Raw genomic sequence first — 18,065 nt, forward strand, 5'->3', positions numbered from 1 at the left:
CTTTTCTGATAGTTCATTGTTACTGTATAGAAATGCAACTGATATGTATGTGTTGATTTTTATCCTATAGTTTTGCTGATTTCATTTATTGGTTCTAATAGTTTGTGTGTGTGTATAATCTTTAAGTTTTTTTTTTTTTTTATTAAACTATTGCTTTAGTGGGTCTCAAATTCTGTGACAGATTTTTGGTGAAGTTTTTTCCATTAAAAAGTACTGATTTTAGGGCTTGCTTTGGTAGTGTATATGAAAGTTGGAGCGATGCAGAGAAGATCAGCATGGCCCCATGTGCAAGGATGATATGCCAAAAGTACTGATTTTAAAAACTAGTAACTTAAAGATAACACACACACACACACACACACACACAAACACAACCCAAGTGGTCCACAAAACATTCTCCTACCCATCTGAAGGTTTTACAGTGCATTGTTATCATTAACCAGTCCTTTACTATTATTTTTTTATATGACCTGACTTGAGTTTTTATTTATTTATTTTTCAATATATGAAATTTATTGTCAAATTGGTTTCCATACAACACCCAGTGCTCATCCCAAAAGGTGCCCTCCTCAATACCCATCACCCACCCTCTCCTCCCTCCCACCCCCCATCAACCCTCAGTTTGTTCTCAGTTTTTAAGAGTCTCTTATGCTTTGGCTCTCTCCCACTCTAACCTCTTTTTTTTTTTTTCCTTCCCCTCCCCCATGGGTTTCTGTTAAGTTTCTCAGGATCCACATAAGAGTGAAAACATATGGTATCTTTCTCTGTATGGCTTATTTCACTTAGCATCACACTCTCCAGTTCCATCCACGTTGCTACAAAGGGCCATATTTCATTCTTTCTCATTGCCACATAGTACTCCATTGTGTATATAAACCACAATTCCTTTATCCATTCATCAGTTGATGGACATTTAGGCTCTTTCCATAATTTGGCTATTGATGAGAGTGCTGCTATAAACATTGGGGTACAAGTGCCCCTATGCATCAGTACTCCTGTATTCCTTGGGTAAATTCCTAGCAGTGCTACTGCTGGGTCATAGGGTAGGTCTATTTTTAATTTTCTGAGGAACCTCCACACTGTTTTCCAGAGTGGCTGCACCAGTTTGCATTCCCACCAACAGTGCAAGAGGGTTCCCGTTTCTCCACATCCTCTCCAGCATCTATAGTCTCCTGATTTGTTCATTTTGGCCACTCTGACTGGCATGAGGTGATATCTGAGTGTGGTTTTGATTTATATTTCCCTGATAAGGAGCGACGTTGAGCATCTTTTCATGTGCCTGTTGGCCATCCAGATGTCTTTTTTAGAGAAGTGTCTATTCATGTTTTCTGCCCATTTCTTCACTGGGCTATTTGATTTTCGGTTGTGGAGTTTGGTGAGCTCTTTATAGACTTTGGATACTAGCCATTTATCCGATATGTCATTTGCAAATATCTTTTCCCATTCCGTTGGTTGCCTTTTAGTTTTGTTGGTTTCCTTTGCTGTGCAGAAGTTATCTTCATAAGGTCCCAGTAATTCATTTTTGCTTTTAATTCCCTTGCCTTTGGGGATGTGTCGAGTAAGAGATTGCTACGGCTGAGGTCAAAGAGGTCTTTCCCTGCTTTCTCCTCTAGGGGTTTGATGGTTTCCTGTCTCACATTCAGGTCCTTTATCCATTTTGAGTTTATTTTTATGAATGGTGTGAGAAAGTCGTCTAGTTTCAACCTTCTGCATGTTGCTGTCCAGTTGTCCCAGCACCATTTGTTAAAGAGACTGTCTTTTTTCCATTGGATGTTCTTTCCTGCTTTGTCAAAGATTAGTTGGCCATACGTTTGTGGGTCTAGTTCTGGGGTTTCTATTCTATTCCATTGGTCTGTGTGTCTGTTTTTGTGCCACAGTCCTTTACTATTAAACTGAAATTGCCAATTGATGCAAACTGTTCTGAGACCATTCTTCCACCACTAATTAAGACTGGGGTGGCAGGTATTGGGGATAATATTCAGCCTTCTGAGCTTCCTGGACATACCTGGTGACCTTGCCAGCTCCAGCTATCTTATTGTCCACTGCTTTGATGGCACCTACAGCAATTGTCTGTCTCATGTCACAAACAGCAAAATGGCCCAGAAGAGGGTAGTCAGAGATGCTGTCACACATAGGCTTGCCAGGAACCATACAAACAATGGCAGCGTCACCAGATTTCAATAACCTGGGGACATCTTCCAGCTTTTCTCCAGAATGATGATCAATCTTCTCCAGCTCAGCAACTTACAAGTAGTGTAAGCTGTGTGAAAATCCAGCACAGTTGTATATCCAGCACTGATTTGGCCTGGATGGTTCAGGTGATTATCCTGGAAGCTAGCTGCTTCCATTGATGGGTCATTTTTGCTATCATCAGCCACATTGCCACGATGAACATATTTGACAGATATGTTCTTGACATTGAAGTCTATATTTTCCCCAGGAAGAGTCTCACTCAAAGTCTCATGGTGCATGTCAACAGACTTTACCTCAGTTCTAACACTTCTAACTCAGAAGTGACCACCATAGCAGGTTTAAGAACACTAGTCTCCACTTGGCCCACAGGGACAGTACCAATACAATCAATTTTGTAGATGTCCTGGTGGGACAGACACAAGGGCTTGTTAGTGGGACAAGTTGGTGGCAGAATGCAATCCAGAGCTTCAAGCAGCATGGTTCCACTGGAATTGCCATCTTTATAGGTAAGTTTCCATCCTTTGAAAGAAGGCATGTTAGCACTTTGCTGGAGCATGTTGTCACCATTCCAACCAAAAATTGGCACAAATGCTACTGGGATGGTAGCCAATTTTCTTAATGTAGGTGATGACTTTCTTAACCATTTCCTCATATCTCTTCCAGCTGTAGGGTGGCTCAGTGGAATCCATTTTGTTAACACCAACAAATGGTTGTTTCACACCCAGTGTGTAAGCCAGAAGGGCATGCTCATGGGTCTGCCATTCATGATACCAGCTTCAAATTCACCAACAGCAGCAACAATTAGGACAGTACAGTTGGCTTGAGATTTTTTTTTATAAAGTCTGTGCCCTGTGGCATCGATAATGGTCACATAACACTTGCTGGTCTTGAATTTCCACAGGGAGATATTAATGGTGATACCACATTCACCATTGCTTTCAGTTTACTCAAGACCCAGGCATACTTAAAGAAGCCCATTCTCATCTTGAATGCCCCCTTATCAAATTTTTCAATAGTTCTTTTGTTGATTCTACCACATGTTTAGATCATATGACCAGGAGTGGTAGACTTGCCTGCATCTACATATTCAATAACTATGATGTTGATATTAGTCTTCCTTTCCCATTTTGGCTTAGGTTTAGTGGTGGTTTTCATGACACCTGTGTTCTGGTGACAAATCTGTTGTAAAAAAGTTTAAGTTTTTCTACATATGAAATTGGGCCATGTGTGACAGAAATAATTTTATTTAAAAAATATTTTTAAAATTTATTTTTAAGTTTACATCTAAGTTAGTTAACATATAGTGCTATAATGATTTCAGGAGTTGATTCCAGTGATTCATCCCATAGTATAACACCCAGTGCTCATCCCAACAAGTGTCCTCCCTAATGCCCCTTACCCATTTAGCCCATCCCCCCCCCAACTCCTCCAGCAACCCTCAGTTTGTTCTCTGTATTTAAGAGTCTTTTATGTTTTGTTCCCCTCCTTGTTTTTATATTATTTTTGCTTCCCTTCCCTTATGTTCATCTGTTTTGTATCTTAAATTCCTCATATGAGTGAAGTCACATGATATTTGTCTTTCTCTGACTGACTAATTTTGCTTAGGATTGTTTGTTCTAGCTCTGAAAAGAATGCTCGCATAATTTTGATAGGGATTGCACTGAATGTGTAGATTGGGTAGTATTGACATTTTAACAATACTTGTTTTTCCAATCCATGAGCATGGGATGTTTTTCCATTTCTTTATATCTTCAGTTTCTTTCATAAACTTTCTATGGTTTTTAGTGTACAGATCTTTTACTTCCTTGATTAGGTTTATTCCTGAATATCTTATAGTTTTTGGTGCTATTGTCAATGGGATTGGTTCCTTGATTTTTCTTTATTGCTGCCTTATTATTGGTGTATAGAAACGTAACTTATTTATGTACGTTGATTTTATATCCTGTGACTTTGCTGAATTCACGTATTAGTTCTAATGTTTTTTTGGTGGACTCTTTTCTATGTAGAGTTTTCTATGTAGAGTATCATGTCATCTGTGAACAGTGAAAGTTTGACTTCTTTACCAGTTTGTATACCTTTTATTTCTTTTTGTTGTCTGATTGCTGAGGCTAGGACTTCCAGTACTATGTTCAATGACAGGGTGAGAGTGGACATGCCTGTCATGTTCCTGACCCTAGGGAGAAAGCTCTCAGTTTTTACACATTGAGGATGATATTAGCTGTAGGCCTTTCATATATGGCTTTTATGATGTTGAGGCATGTTCCTTCTACCCCTACTTTCTTAAGGGTTTTTATCAAGAAAGGATAATGTATTTTGTCAAATGCCTTTTCTGCATCTATTGAAAAAATCATATGGTTCTTATGCTTTCTTTTAATAATGTGGTATATCACATTGATTTGTGAATATTGAACCAGCTCTGCAACCCAGGAATAAATGCCACTTGATCATGGTGGAAGACTTTTGATGACCAACTCAATTTCTTTGCTGCTTATGGGCCTGTTCAAGTTTTCTATTTCTTCCTGTTTGAATTTTGGTAGTGTGTGGGTATCTAGGAATTTGTCCATTTCTTCCAGATTGTCCAGTTTTTTTGCATATAATTTTTCATAGTATTTTCTTATAATTGTTTGTATTTCTGTGGTGTTGGTTGTGATCTTTCCTCTTGCATTCATGATTTTATCTATTTGGGTCCCCTCTCTCTTCTTTTTGAGAAGTCTGGCTGAGGGTTTATAAATTTTATTTATTCTTTTGAAAAACCAACTCTTAGATTTATTGATCTGTTCTACCGTGTTTTTGTTCTTGTTGTTGTTTTGTTGTTGTTGTTGTTGTTGTTGTTGTTGTTGTTGTTGTTGTTTTGGATTCTATATTGTTAATTTCTGCTCTAATCTTTATTATTTATCTTCTTCTTCTGGCTTTGGGTTTCTTTGCTGCTCTGTTTCTAGTTCCTTTAGGTGTGAGGTTAGATTCTGTATTTGGGATTTTTCTTGCTTCATAGGCCTAGATTGCAATGTATTTTCCTGTTAGGACTGCCTTTGCTGCATCCTAAATGGTTTGGACTGTCATGTTTTCATTATCATTTGCTTCCAAATATTTTTTAAGTTCTTCTTTAATTTCCTGGTTGGCTCATTCATTCTTTAGTAGGATGTTCCTTAACCTTCATGAACTTGGAGGCTTTCTAAATTTTTTCTTGTGGTTGATTTCAAGTTTCAAAGCATTGTGATCTGAAGATATGCTTGGTATGATCTCAATCCTTTATATTTGTTGAGGGCTATTTTGTGGTCAGTATGTGATATATTTTGGAGAATGTTCCATGTGCACTTGAGAAGAATGTGTATTCTGTTGCTCTTGGATGAAAAGATCTGAATATATCTGTTAAGTCCATCTGGTCCAATGTGTAATTCAGAGCCATTGTTTCCTTACTGATTTTCTGCCTAGATTATCTGTCCATTGTTGTAAGTGGATTATTAAAGTCCCCTACAATCACAGTATTGTTGTCTACACATTTATTTATGTTTGCCATTAATTGATTCATATATTTTGATATTTTCACGTTGGGGGCATAAACATTTACAATTGTTAGCTGTTCTTGATGGATACACCCTCTAATTATAATATAATGCCCTTCTTCATCTCTTATTACAGTCATTGTTTTAAAACTAGTTTGTCTGATATAAGTATGGCTACTCTGGCTTTCTTTTGACATTCAGTAGCATAATAGATGGTTCTCCATCCCTTCATTTCCAATCTGCAGGTGTCCTCAGGTCTAAAATGAGTCTCTTGTAGGCCGCATATAGATGGATCTTGGTTTTTTATACATTCTGATACCCAATGTCTTTTAAATGGGGCATTTAGTCCATTTACATACAGAGTGATTATTGAAAGATGTGGCTTTAGTGTCATTATGTTATCTGCAGGTTTTGTGCTTGTGGTGTTGTCTCTGGTCCTTTGTAGATTTTGCTGCTTTCCACATGCAGAGTCCCCCTTAGGATCTCCTGCAGGGCTGATTTAGTGGTTATGAACTCTTTTAGTTTTTGTTTGTCTGGGAAAGCCTTTATCTCTCCTTCTATTCTAAATGACAACCTTGCTGGATAGAGGACTCTTGGCTGCATATTTTTCCTATTCAGCACATTGAATATTTCCTGCCACTCTTTTCTGGCCTGTCAATTTTCAGTGGACAGGTCTGCTACTTCTCTTATATGTCTACCTTTGTAGATTAAGGCCCGATTTGCCCCTAGCTGCTTTCAGAATTCTCTCTTTATCTTTGTATTTTGCCAGTTTCACTATGATATGGCATGGTGTTGACCTGTTTTTGTTGATTCTGAAGGGAGTTCTCTGTGCTTCTTGGACTTGGATGCCTGTTTCTTTCCCCAGGTTGGGAAAGTTCTCAGATATAGTTTGTTCAAATAAACCTTCTGCCTCTTCCTCTTTCTCTTCCTCTTCTGAAACTCCTATGATACGAATATAATTAATTTAATTGAATCACTTAGGTCTCTAATTCTCCCTCGTGGTCTAGTAATTTCCTTTTTCTCCTTTTCTCAGCTTCATCATTTTCCATAATTTTATCTTCTATTTCACCTATTCTTTTGTCTGCTTCTTCCATCCTTGCTGTCGCTGCATCTAGTTTATTTTAACCTATTTACAACATTTCTTAATTCATCATGACTATTTCTTATTTCCTTGATCTGTGCAGCAATAGATTCTTGCTGTCTTCTATGCTTTTTTTCAAGCCCAGTTGGGGTGCCTGGGTGGCTCAGTTGGTTAAGCATCTGAGTTTGGCTCAGGTCATGATCTCACCAGTCATGCTGACAGCTCAGAGCTTGGAGCCTACTTTGGATTCTGTGTCTCCCACTCTCTCTGCCCCTCCCCTGCTCATGCTCTGTCTCTCAAAAATAAATACATATTAAAAAAAAGAGGGAGGAAAATAAAGAAGGAGTACAGAAAAGTTATAAAAAGAACATAGCAATAAATGCCTGATTAAACAAACAACCAGAAAAGAGGGGGGAAAAAGAGAAAAAAATATATAATAAGAATCAACCAAAAATAAAATCAGAAACTATAAGGCTCTCCAGGGAGAGAAAAAAAACAGGAGAGTAGAAAGATAAGGCAGGGAAAAAAGAAGAGAAGGAAATAAAAGAAAAACAACAAAAACATCAGACTTACATACAAAACCACAGGACAGTTGTCCATTGGTGCCTTGGAACCAGTGACCGTGCTGGTCTGGAGGAGGGGCCAAGTAGTTCAGTGAGTGTCAATCTCACTTCGGTAGATAAGTAGTTACCAGGCTCTTAGGGGCGAGGTTTGGTATTAAGTGGTCCTGCCTCCACTGGGTGCCACTGTCCTGCTCCCTGAAGCCCCACCGTGTTGGTAATGGGGAGGAAAATGGCAACACCCCAATCTCTCCTCCCCAGACTGGGTGTCTCAAACCACACTGTTCAGGCAGCCCTCACAGAGTAGTGGAGGAGGTGGGGGGCAACTTGCTTTGCTCCTTCCCCTGTGCCTCCCAGACGCTCAACTGGGACTCAAAACCCGATGTCTTAAAGGATCCGCTCCATGTGGATGGGTTCTGGAATAGTGTCACTCTGTCCTACTGACAAAGGGCCTCTGGCTTGTGCCTGCAGGGTCTTTTGTCCTGGGGGTGCAATATACCCTCTTCTCACAGTACTCGAGTGAGGGGACTGTTTTCTCCCAGTGCGCTCCTGAGATCGTTACTTAGCCTGGGGTTAGCTTTCCTTCCCTTCAGGCATGCACACTGGCAACTCTGGTCCAGAGAAAGTCCTGCAACCCTGAAAACTCCAACCTTTACTCTTAAAGCTGTTTGCAAAGTAGAGCCTGGCTCTCTTCAAATTTTTCATTCCCCGACCGTGATATGGAGAGTTTTTTCCTTATCCAGATGTAACACCACACTTCCACAGCCTCTCTTTCTCTTCCTTTTGTTTATCCACCAAAAGGGTTCCCCCCCTCTTCTGTGCCTACACTGCCACCTGTTTTATCTCTCCCAATTCACAAACATGCACCTCTGAACCGCCAAGCTGTCTCCATACTCCCCTGGAGAGGTTTATGTCAGACTATAGTCGGGATTCCTGGAATTCCAAGTGTTCTGACCTCAATACTACTGTGTTTGAGGGATAAGGGAAATTCTGGTATCACTAATTCTCAGCCATGTTGATTTCTCCTCTGATCATGGTGAATAATTTCTTTAATATACTGTTGGATTCAAATTGCTAGTATCTTGTTGAGAATTTTTGCATTCAGTTTCATCAGGGACATTGGCCTGTAATTCTTCATTTAGTGGGGTCTTTGTCTGGTTTTGGAATCAAGATAATGCTGGCATCATAGAATGAGTTTGGAAGCTTTCCTTCCATTTCTATTTTTTTTTTTTTTTTGAAAAGTCTGAGAAAAATAACCCCTCTAAATGTCTGGTAGAATTCCCCTGGGAAACCATCTGGCCCGGGACTCTCATTTTTTGGGAGATTTTTGATAACTGATTTAATTTCTTTACTGGTTATAGGCCTGTTTAAATGTCCTATTTCTTCCCATTTGAGTTTTGGTAGTGTGTGGGTGTCTAGGAATTTGTCCATTTCTTCCAGATTGTCCAGTTTGTTGACATATAATTTTTCATAGTATTCTCTTGTGATTTTTTGTATTTCTGTGTTGTTGTTGTGAATCCTCCTCTTTCACTGGTGATTTTATCTATTTGGGCCCTTTCTTCTTTTTGAGAAATCTGGCTAGGGGTTTATCAATTTTGTTTATTCTTTCAAAAAACAAACTTTTGATATCATTGATCTATACTACTCCCCCCCCCCCGTATCATGTATTTCTGCTCTAATCTTTATTATTTCCCTTCTTTTGCTGGCTTTTGGCTTTATTTGCTGCTTCTTTACTATCTCTTTTAGTGTATGGTTAGGTTGTATATTTGGGATATTTCTTGCTTCTTGAGATAGGCCTGAATTGCAATGTATTTTCCTCTTAGGACTGCCATTGCTGCATCCCAAAAGGTTTGGACTGTCATGTTTTCATTTTCATTTGTTTCCATGTATTTTTTTAATTTATTCTTGAATTTCCTGGCTAACCCATTCCTTCTTAGTAGGATGTTCTCTAACCTCCATGGCTTTCCAAATTTTTTCTCATGGTTGATTTCAAATTTCAAATTTCATAGCGTTGTGATCTGAAAATATGCATGCTATGATCTCCATCTTTTTAAATTTGTTGAGGACTGATTTGTGACTCAGTATGTGATCTATTCTGGAGGATGTTCCTTGTGCACTCGAGAAAAATGTGTATTCTACTGCTTTAGGGTGAAATGTTCTGAATCTATCTGTTAAGTCATCTAGCCCATTTTGACATTCCAAGCTGATGTTTCCTTATTGATTTTCTGCTTAGTTGATCTGCCCATTGTTGTAGGTGGCGTATTAAGTCTCCTACTATAAATGGTATTATTAGCAAGGAGTTTGTTTATGTTTGTGTTTAATTTATTTATACATTTGTGTTCCTCCAAGTTAGGGACACAAATATTTACAATGGATAGATCCTAATGGATAGACCCCTTAACTGTGATAGAATGCTTTTCTTCATCTCTTGTTATAGTCTTTGTTTTAAAATCTAGTTTGTCTGATATAAGTATGGCTACTCTTGCTTTTATTTGACATTCAGTAGCATGATAGATGGTTCTCCATCCCTTCACTTTCAATCTGCAGGTGTCCTCAGATCTAAAATGAATCTCTTGTAGGCAGCATATAGATGGATCTTGTTTTTTTAATCCATTCTGTGACCCTATGTCTTTTGATTGGGGCTTTTAGTCCATTTACATTCAGAGTGTTTACTGAAAGTTATGAATTTAGTGCCATTTTGTTATCTGTAGATTTGGTGTATCTAGTGATGTTCTCTGGTCCTTTATAGTCTCTACTGCTTTCCATTCAGAGCGTCCTCTTCAAAATTTCTTGCAGGGCTGGTTTAGTGGTCATGGACTCCTTTAGTTTTTGTTTATCTGGGAAAGTCTATCTCTCCTTCTTTTTTTATTTTAATGTTTATTTATTTTTGGGAGACAGAGAGACAGAGTGGGGAGGGGCATAGATAGAGTGAGACACAGAATATGAAGCAGGCTCCAGGCTCTGAGCTGTCAGCACAGAGCCTGACATGGGACTCGAACCCACAAAGTGCAGGATCATGACCTGGGCCAAAGTCAGACACTCAACCAAGCCACCCAGGCGCCCCTCTATCTCTCCTTCTATTCTGAAAGACAGCCTTTCTGGATACAGGATTCTTGGCTGCATATTTTTCCTATTCATCACATTGGATATTTCCTGCCACTCCCATCTGGCCTGAGAAGTTTCAGTGGACAGGTCTGCTACTAACATTATGTGTCTATCCTTGTAGGCTAATGGCCTCTTATCCATAGCTGCTTTCAGAATTCTCTTTATCTTTGTATTTTGCCAGTTTCACTATGATATGTCATGGTGTTGACCTGTTTTATTGAGTTTGAAGGGAGTTCTCTGTGCCTCTTGGGCTTGGATGCTTGTTTCTTTCCCCAGATTAGGGATGTTCTCAGCTATAATTTCTTCAAATAAACTTTGTGCCCCTTTTTCTTGCTCTTCTTCTTCTGGGACTCGTATGATGTGGGTATTGTTTCATTTTATTGGAATCACTTAGTTCTGTAAGTCTCACCTCATGATCTAGTAATTTCCTTTCTCTCTCTTTTTTAATCTTCATTATTTTTATAATTTTATCCTCTATTTCACCTATTCTCTCCTCTGCTTCTTCAATCCTTGCTGTCACTATATCTAGCTTATTTTGCATCTTCAGTTTTGGCATTTTGACATTCACCCCAACTAGTTCTTAACTCTTTGATCTCTGCAGCAAGGGTTTCTTTGGTGTCTTCTATCTTGTTTTCAAACCCAGCTATTAGTCTTATGGCTGTTATTCTAAATTCTTATTCAGATGTATTGTTTATATCTGTTTTAAGCAAGTCCCTTGCTGTGATTTCTTCTTGACCTTTCTTTTGGGGAGAATTCCTCCATCATTTTGGCTAAATTTCTGTCTTTTGAGTATTTTATTTATTTTTTTTCAACGTTTATTTATTTTTGGGACAGAGAGAGACAGAGCATGAACGGGGGAGGGGCAGAGAGAGAGGGAGACACAGAATCGGAAACAGGCTCCAGGCTCTGAGCCATCAGCCCAGAGCCCGACGCGGGGCTCGAACTCAGGGACCGTGAGATCGTGACCTGGCTGAAGTTGGACGCTTAACCGACTGCGCCACCCAGGCGCCCCCTTTTGTGTGTTTTAAAAGCTTGTTATGTTTCCTGCACCTGAGTGTACTACTACATTAAAAAGGGGTCATACACTGTCCAGGGCCTGGCATTTCAGAAAGTATTTTTGATGTACAATGTATGTACTCTGCTGTTGCATTTTGGCTGCTCTATCTCATGGGTCAGTTCTCTGCAGAGTTCCTCCTTGCTGGCAGTGGTGGAGTGTTTGGATCTTTAACTAGGTGTGCTTTGATTTTTTTGTTGAAGTAACCCTGGAAAAAAGGAAAAGGGCGAGGGAGCCTGATTGCATACAAAGAAAGATGGAAAGAGAACAAAAGAAAAACAAACAGAAAATCATTAAATTATAAGGCTTATTCCAAAGAAAAAGAAAGGAGAAAACAGGAAAAAAAAAGCAGAAGAAAAGAGATAAGAAGGAAAAAGAAAAGAATAAAAAAGCCTGATTAAAAAAAGAAAAAAGATAAAACGAAATGAGAAAAAACAAATCAGAAATGAACATGATTCTACAAGAAAAAAAGAAAGAGGGAAAGAGGTTAAAAAGAAGAAAAGGAGTTATCTGTTGGTGCCTGGGGTGGTAGATATACTGGTCTGGAAAAGAGGCTGGCTGCATATGCTCAGAGTCAATCTTGCCCCAGTAAATAAACATACCAAGCATGGAGGAACGGGGTTTGGTGTAGCAAGTCCAAGGTTCACTGGAGGCTGCTGTATTGCTCTCTGAAGTCCCACTGTGTTGGTGTTGGGCGGGGGGGGGGGGGGGGGGAAGAGTGCTACCCCAATCTCCTGTCCCTGGACCTGGGATCTCAACCCCAGTTGTTCAGGCAGCCTTCACAGAATACTGAGGGCCCTCAGCTTACACTAGGCCATAACTTTTCTGTGCCTTTTCCTTGGTGCACACAGCTAGGATTCAACACCCAAGGTCTTAAAGAACCCAGCACTTGGCATGCAGCTGGTATGACCCAGTATGGTGCTTATCTGCTCCTCTCTTCTGGAGTAGAGATTCTCCACCCTCTTGATAAAAGGCTTTTGGCTTATTTTTCTTGGAGAGGCAATAAACACTCTTCCAAAAGTATTCCAGGAAGGGGAATGTTCTCTTCCAGTGTGCCCCAGAAATCATTATGCCATGCTATGCACTCCCTCCTTCTCCCCAAGAGTGTGCTCTGCAGCTTTGCTCCGGAGAAAGTCATGCACTTCCAGAACCTCTGAGTTTGAGCTCCACACGCTGTTTGCAAGAACTCGGACACTCAGTACTTCTTGCTCCCCATGTTACAGGTGGGTGGGAGAGACACTGGTCCTTATCTCATGGAGTCAAAGAATGAATCTCGAAGACAGCAGAGAGTGAACAAAGCAATAAAGTTTATTGAGCAAAAGTACAAAGCTCTCAAGAGTGAGGGGGTCCCAACTGGATTGCCACCAAGGATTTTATTGAGACATTATCAGAAAGTTTGTGAGACTTCATTCATGGCACCTTGCCCAGGCAGGTTTGGAATGCATTTATTCCCGCTCCCCCCTTTTTTTCCAAACCCCACAGCAGCTTCAGTCTCCCACTTGCAGCTGAAGCCTACTTCCCTGAGGGTCCTTTATCTATCCCTGCTTAATATTAACCCTTTCCCTACTCATTCCTCCCCCCTGGAATAGGGCCCCTAACTGCTGTTAGGGAACAGGGATGATGACTGTTTTGGTTTTTTCAAGTTGACAAAGGATGGTGTGGGGTATGGCAGTCAGTCTACCCAAGGGTCGGTCAAGTGGTCCACAGTATGGTTCCACAGGAAAGCTGGCAGGCATGAGGTGGCACTAACATTGGCAGACACAAAGAGAAAAACACAAACTAAAGATTATGCTGATGAACAAGATGGCATCTCTAAGATAATGTCTCTAGTTTCTATACTGAACAATCTAGGAGAGATCCTGAGTTTGTCCAATTGTGCATGAATGTCATCTATTTGTCATGAGACTTTATGAGAATTATTGGTTATATTGAACAACACATGTGAGGGAATCTCTCACAACCCAGGTGATGGAGGAGCAGTAAGTAACCAATGGTGGCTCAATTTTCCAACAGCCCAGCCCTAACTTCCCTTAATTCTTGATTTAAAGCATCTAATGTTTATCAGGTGTTATTTAGAGTTACTCTGCTGAGTAAGACAGTTTGCTTTATTTCACAATGCAAAACTTTTCCAAGGACGAGTCCTACCAGAGAAAGAGCCACAACAGCCATTTACCATTATTACTTTACAAATTTTTGGGTAAGTTGAACCTGGGTATTATTTTATAAAGCAGAGCTTTTATTACTTCTTGTGTCTTTTCCATTTTGCAGGGGAAGGCCTCTACCCAATTAGTAAAAGTACCAACCTATACCAACAGATGTTGGAATCCCTTTGACATTGGCATATGAGGAAAATCTAATTGCCAGTCTTCCCCTGTATAGCTTCCAGTACTTTGCCTTGGAGAGCAATTTTGTGGTTGAGAGGATTGTTTGTAAGTTAAACTTTACAGGCTGATACTACTTGCTGAACTGTCCTTGACAATTTTTTTTCTGATAAATATCTTTTGGACCATTTGATAAGTTTTATCCCTCCCTAAATGAAAGGCCTCAAGGCAGTGCTTTAATGATCTCCCAACTCTGTGAGCTAGATAATAGAAATTGCCCCTGCTCTGTTTGTAACCATCCTGAGCACTGGAGACAGTATCTATGAATCAGGCCCCAGTTCATTTCCTTGGGAGAGTAGGTGGATCTAAATTGAGCAAGGGAGTTATCCCAAATAAGAGAAGCCTCAATAACTTTTATTAAGGGAAGGCATAAACATTTCCCTGGGGCTAGCAATGCAGTAGTCTTCATCTGGGCTAATATATCTCTTCCCAACAAGGGAGTGGGACTTGTAGGCATGATTGATAAAGAACGAGAAAAAATTAGGTTTCTCCATATACATCCCAGGGGCTGAGAGAAAAATTTAGTCATAAGTTTTCCAGAGATGCCTCTAATCATTACACTGCATTTGGATAGTTGGCCAGGAGTAGAAAGGAGGACAGAAAAGGTGGATCCAGCAAGAAGAAAATAAACTGGCTTTTCAGTTACCTGAGTTTTCCAGAGTTGCCCAAGGCTCTGGACTTCCAATAGATAATTGGAGCTGGGGAACCCCTGTGAGGAGCCCCAGGGCCCATCAGTCCCTTTCAGGGACACTGGTTATTTGAGTCCTCACAGATAGAGGTCTCTGAGGGCATTCAGACTTCTAGTGATCGTCTCCACATAAGGGGCATGGCTTGCGGGGCTTTGACTTCTTTTGTCCCTTCTAAGGATTGTCTTCTCTGTGCTGGCAGCTCGGAGTCTGGAGCCTGCTTCAGATTCTGTGTGTGTGTGTGTGTGTGTCTCTCTCTGCCCCTTCTCCGCTCACACTCTCACACTCTGTCTCTCTCTCTCTCTCTCTTTCAAAAATAAACATAAAAAAAATTTAAGGGCAGTCTTATTTCCAGTGCTCTGAACAGCCACACAAGTGGCCTCCGGAAGGCTGGTCTGAGTATGTTAGGCCACAACTAAGGCCTCAGATTTTTTCTAAAGTCTCCATTTCTGTTCCTTAGTTTCCTCTTGATCTCAGTTGTAATATAACCGATTGGCAGCTCTTAAGAGCTCCAATTCCTTCCCGGCTAACAGCCAATTTTTGCAGCTTCCTTTGAATATCTGGGGCTGACTGAGTGACAAATTTGTCCTTTAAAATAGTCTCAGCCATGGGGCACCTGGATGGCTCAGTTGGTTGAGCATCTGACTTTGGCTCAGGTCATGATCTCCTGACTCGTGGGTTCGAGCCCCACATGGGACTCTGTGCTGACAGCTTAGGGCCTGGAGCCTGCTTCAGATTCTGTGTCTCCCTCTCTCTGTCCCTCCCCTGCTCATGCTCTGTCTCTCTTTCTCTCAAAAATGAATAAACATTAAAAAAAACTTAAAATAGTCTCAGCCTCAGGACCATCAGGGGAGATAGCTATATTTTTAAAGTTTATATATTTTTGAGAGAGAGAGAGAGAGCACAAGTCCGAGAGGGGCAAAGAGAGAGAGAGAGAGAGGAGACAAAGAATCCCAAGCAGGCTTCATGCTGTCAGTTCAGAGCCTGATGCAGAGCTCAGAACTCATGAATCTGAGCCAAAATCAAGAGTTGGACACCTAGCTGACTGAGCCACCCAGGTGTCCCAAGATAACCATATATTTAATGAGAGCCTCCTTCAACCTCTCCAGGAAGGCCACTGGGCTCTTACTCTGTGTTTGTAAAATAGTGGCTAATTTTGTATAATTTAAGGGCTTAATCCTTTTAAAATACAGGCTTGGAAATGGTGGTGATACACTAGGCTAACCTCATTCAGACTTGTTGGGACTGAGCCCCATTAGGAAACTGGAAGTTGCCTATAGGACCTCTAGTCCCATGATAATTAAGAAGTTGTTCATCCCCATATCTCTCAGCTACTGCCAGAACTCCATGTTTTTCTGTTTTATTAAGAGTCTGATTTAACAAAAACATTATATCATTCCAACTAAAATTTTTCTTAAAGCTTTCCCTTTACAAGCCTTCTACAACTTTTTTTTGCTTTTATTATTTATTTATTTATTAAAAAAATTTTAATGTTTATTTTTGAGAGGGAGAGACACACAGAATGTGAGTGGGGGAGGGGCAGAGAGACACAGAATCTAAAGCAAGCTCCAAGCTCTAAGCTGTCAGCATAGAGCTTGACCTGGGGTTTAAACTCACAAACTGCGAGATCATGCCCTGAGCCAAAGTCAGACACTTAACTGACTGAGCCACCCAAGTGCCCCTATTTATTTTTTATTTATTTATTTATTTTTAAACATGAAAGAGTATCAGTGGCTATACCTTATAACCAAATATTTGCAATCGAATGGACAACTTTATTGCCAGTCTTCATTTTATGAAAAACAATCCCTATTTATTGGTTCCATGTGAAGTCATGACTATTGCTTTGACTGAGAATGAGTCCCTACTGCAATTAAGTATAAAAAATATCTTCCATAATTAGAGTGTTGCCTGTATTATTTATTTATTTTTAATATTTATTTTTGACAGGCAGTGCACTCATGCATGTGGGGGAGGGGCATGGGGGGCAGAGGATCTGAAGCAGGCTCTGTGCTGACAACAGAAAGCTCCATGCAGGGCTCGAATCCACAAATGAACGAGATTATGACCTGAGCTGAAGTCCGATGCTTAACTGAGCCACTCAGGCGCCCCTCTTTTGCTTTAGATTTTGACCTAAGCCCTTTTTCTCCAACCAGTCTCATTTAGGACAAAATTACTTTCTTTTACCCTCAACAAAAATGTATTCTCATTTCTTAGATACTTCTTATATATCTCCTGCTTTACTGTGTATAGAATTGCTTTCGTTAAAAAAATTTTTAAATGTTTTATTTATATTTGAGAGAGAGCATGAATGGGGAAGGGGCAGAGAGAGACAGAGACAGAATCTGAAGCAGGCTCCAGGCTCTGAGCTGTCAGCACAGATCCCAGTGTGGGGCTTGAACTCGTGAACCACGAGATCATGACCTGAGGTGAAGTCAGGCACTTAACTGAGCCACCCAGGCGCCCCTAGAGTTGCTTTCCTTATTTCCACCAGTCTTAATTACATTTGGCAGAATTTTAACTCTTAGAAACCTTAGTCTCCAGTGAAAACTAAGTAGTAATCAATTGTGAACTGTTACACCAGAATTTTTTAGATGGCAAACTTATGAATCAATTAAGCACAAACCATCTTTTTAAAACAGATTTAAATATCTTAGTTTTTCTGCAATAAGCCAAAAGCACAAAGCTATGTTTAGTAAGCACTGCTTCAGCATTTCACCCAATTTGGAAAAGGCCTAAATATGTAATGAATTCAATCCAGTTTATCATCTAAGCAAAACCTTCAAGTTTCAGGTTTCCAAAGACCCTGAAAGGTATCTTAACAATTACCCATGAAAACTTTAAGACAGACAAAATTAACCATCATTTTAAGCATCTTTTGCTGACAAACTGCAACAGAGATATTTATGAGCTTATCTGACCTTCAGTAAACCTAGGTAGAAAAAGTTTCATGTATTTAATGTTGATAACTCTAAAGACGTGTCTATCTTAATCAAACCAACAAACTTAAATTAGTTTAAATACAGAGTGTGTGTATATATATATATATATATATATATATATATATATATAATTTATTGTCAAATTGGCTCACATACAGTTTGTAAAGTGTGCTCTTGGTTTTTGGGGTAGATTTTCGTGCTTCATCGCTTACATACAACCCCCAGTGCTCATCCTAACAAGTGCCCTCCTCAATGCCCATCACCCATTTTCCCCTCTCCCCCACTCTCCCATCAACCCTCAGTTTGTTTCTCTGTATTTAAGAGTCTCTTATGGTTTGCCTCCCTCCCTCTCTGTTTGTAACTACTTTTTCCCCTTCCCTTCCCCCATGGTCTTCTGTTAAGTTTCTCAAGATCCACATGAGTGAAAACATATGATATCTTTCTCTGACTTATTTCACTCAGCATACCTTCCAGTTCCATCCACGTTGCTGCAAATGGCATGATTTCATTCTTTCTCATTTCCAAGTAGTATTCCATTCTATATATAAACCACATCTTCT

The 18,065-nt window shown here is 40.0% G+C and overlaps 1 protein-coding gene and 1 non-coding gene across 2 annotated transcripts in view; one reads left to right on the forward strand and one right to left on the reverse strand.

Moving 5' to 3' along the window:
- The first annotated feature begins 224 nt into the window (after positions 1–224).
- LOC121023130 (U6 spliceosomal RNA) lies at positions 225–328 on the forward strand. Its single transcript, XR_005787250.1, has one exon. It is a non-coding gene; the product is annotated as a U6 spliceosomal RNA (small nuclear RNA).
- Positions 329–1,921: 1,593 nt separating this feature from the next.
- The window catches only part of LOC121023103 (elongation factor 1-alpha 1-like), a 32,154-nt gene continuing 16,010 nt past the window's right edge, over positions 1,922–18,065 (reverse strand). Inside the window, 5 exon segments of the mRNA XM_040464796.1 lie at positions 1,922–2,243; positions 2,246–2,506; positions 2,509–2,789; positions 2,791–2,953; positions 2,956–3,128. Of these exon segments, the coding sequence (XP_040320730.1) occupies positions 1,945–2,243; positions 2,246–2,506; positions 2,509–2,789; positions 2,791–2,953; positions 2,956–3,128 (1,177 nt within the window). The 3' untranslated portion in view covers positions 1,922–1,944.

Source organism: Herpailurus yagouaroundi, unplaced genomic scaffold (assembly GCF_014898765.1).
Source record: "Herpailurus yagouaroundi ecotype Mexico unplaced genomic scaffold, PumYag 511, whole genome shotgun sequence".
In the NCBI taxonomy this organism is placed as follows: domain Eukaryota; kingdom Metazoa; phylum Chordata; class Mammalia; order Carnivora; family Felidae; genus Herpailurus; species Herpailurus yagouaroundi.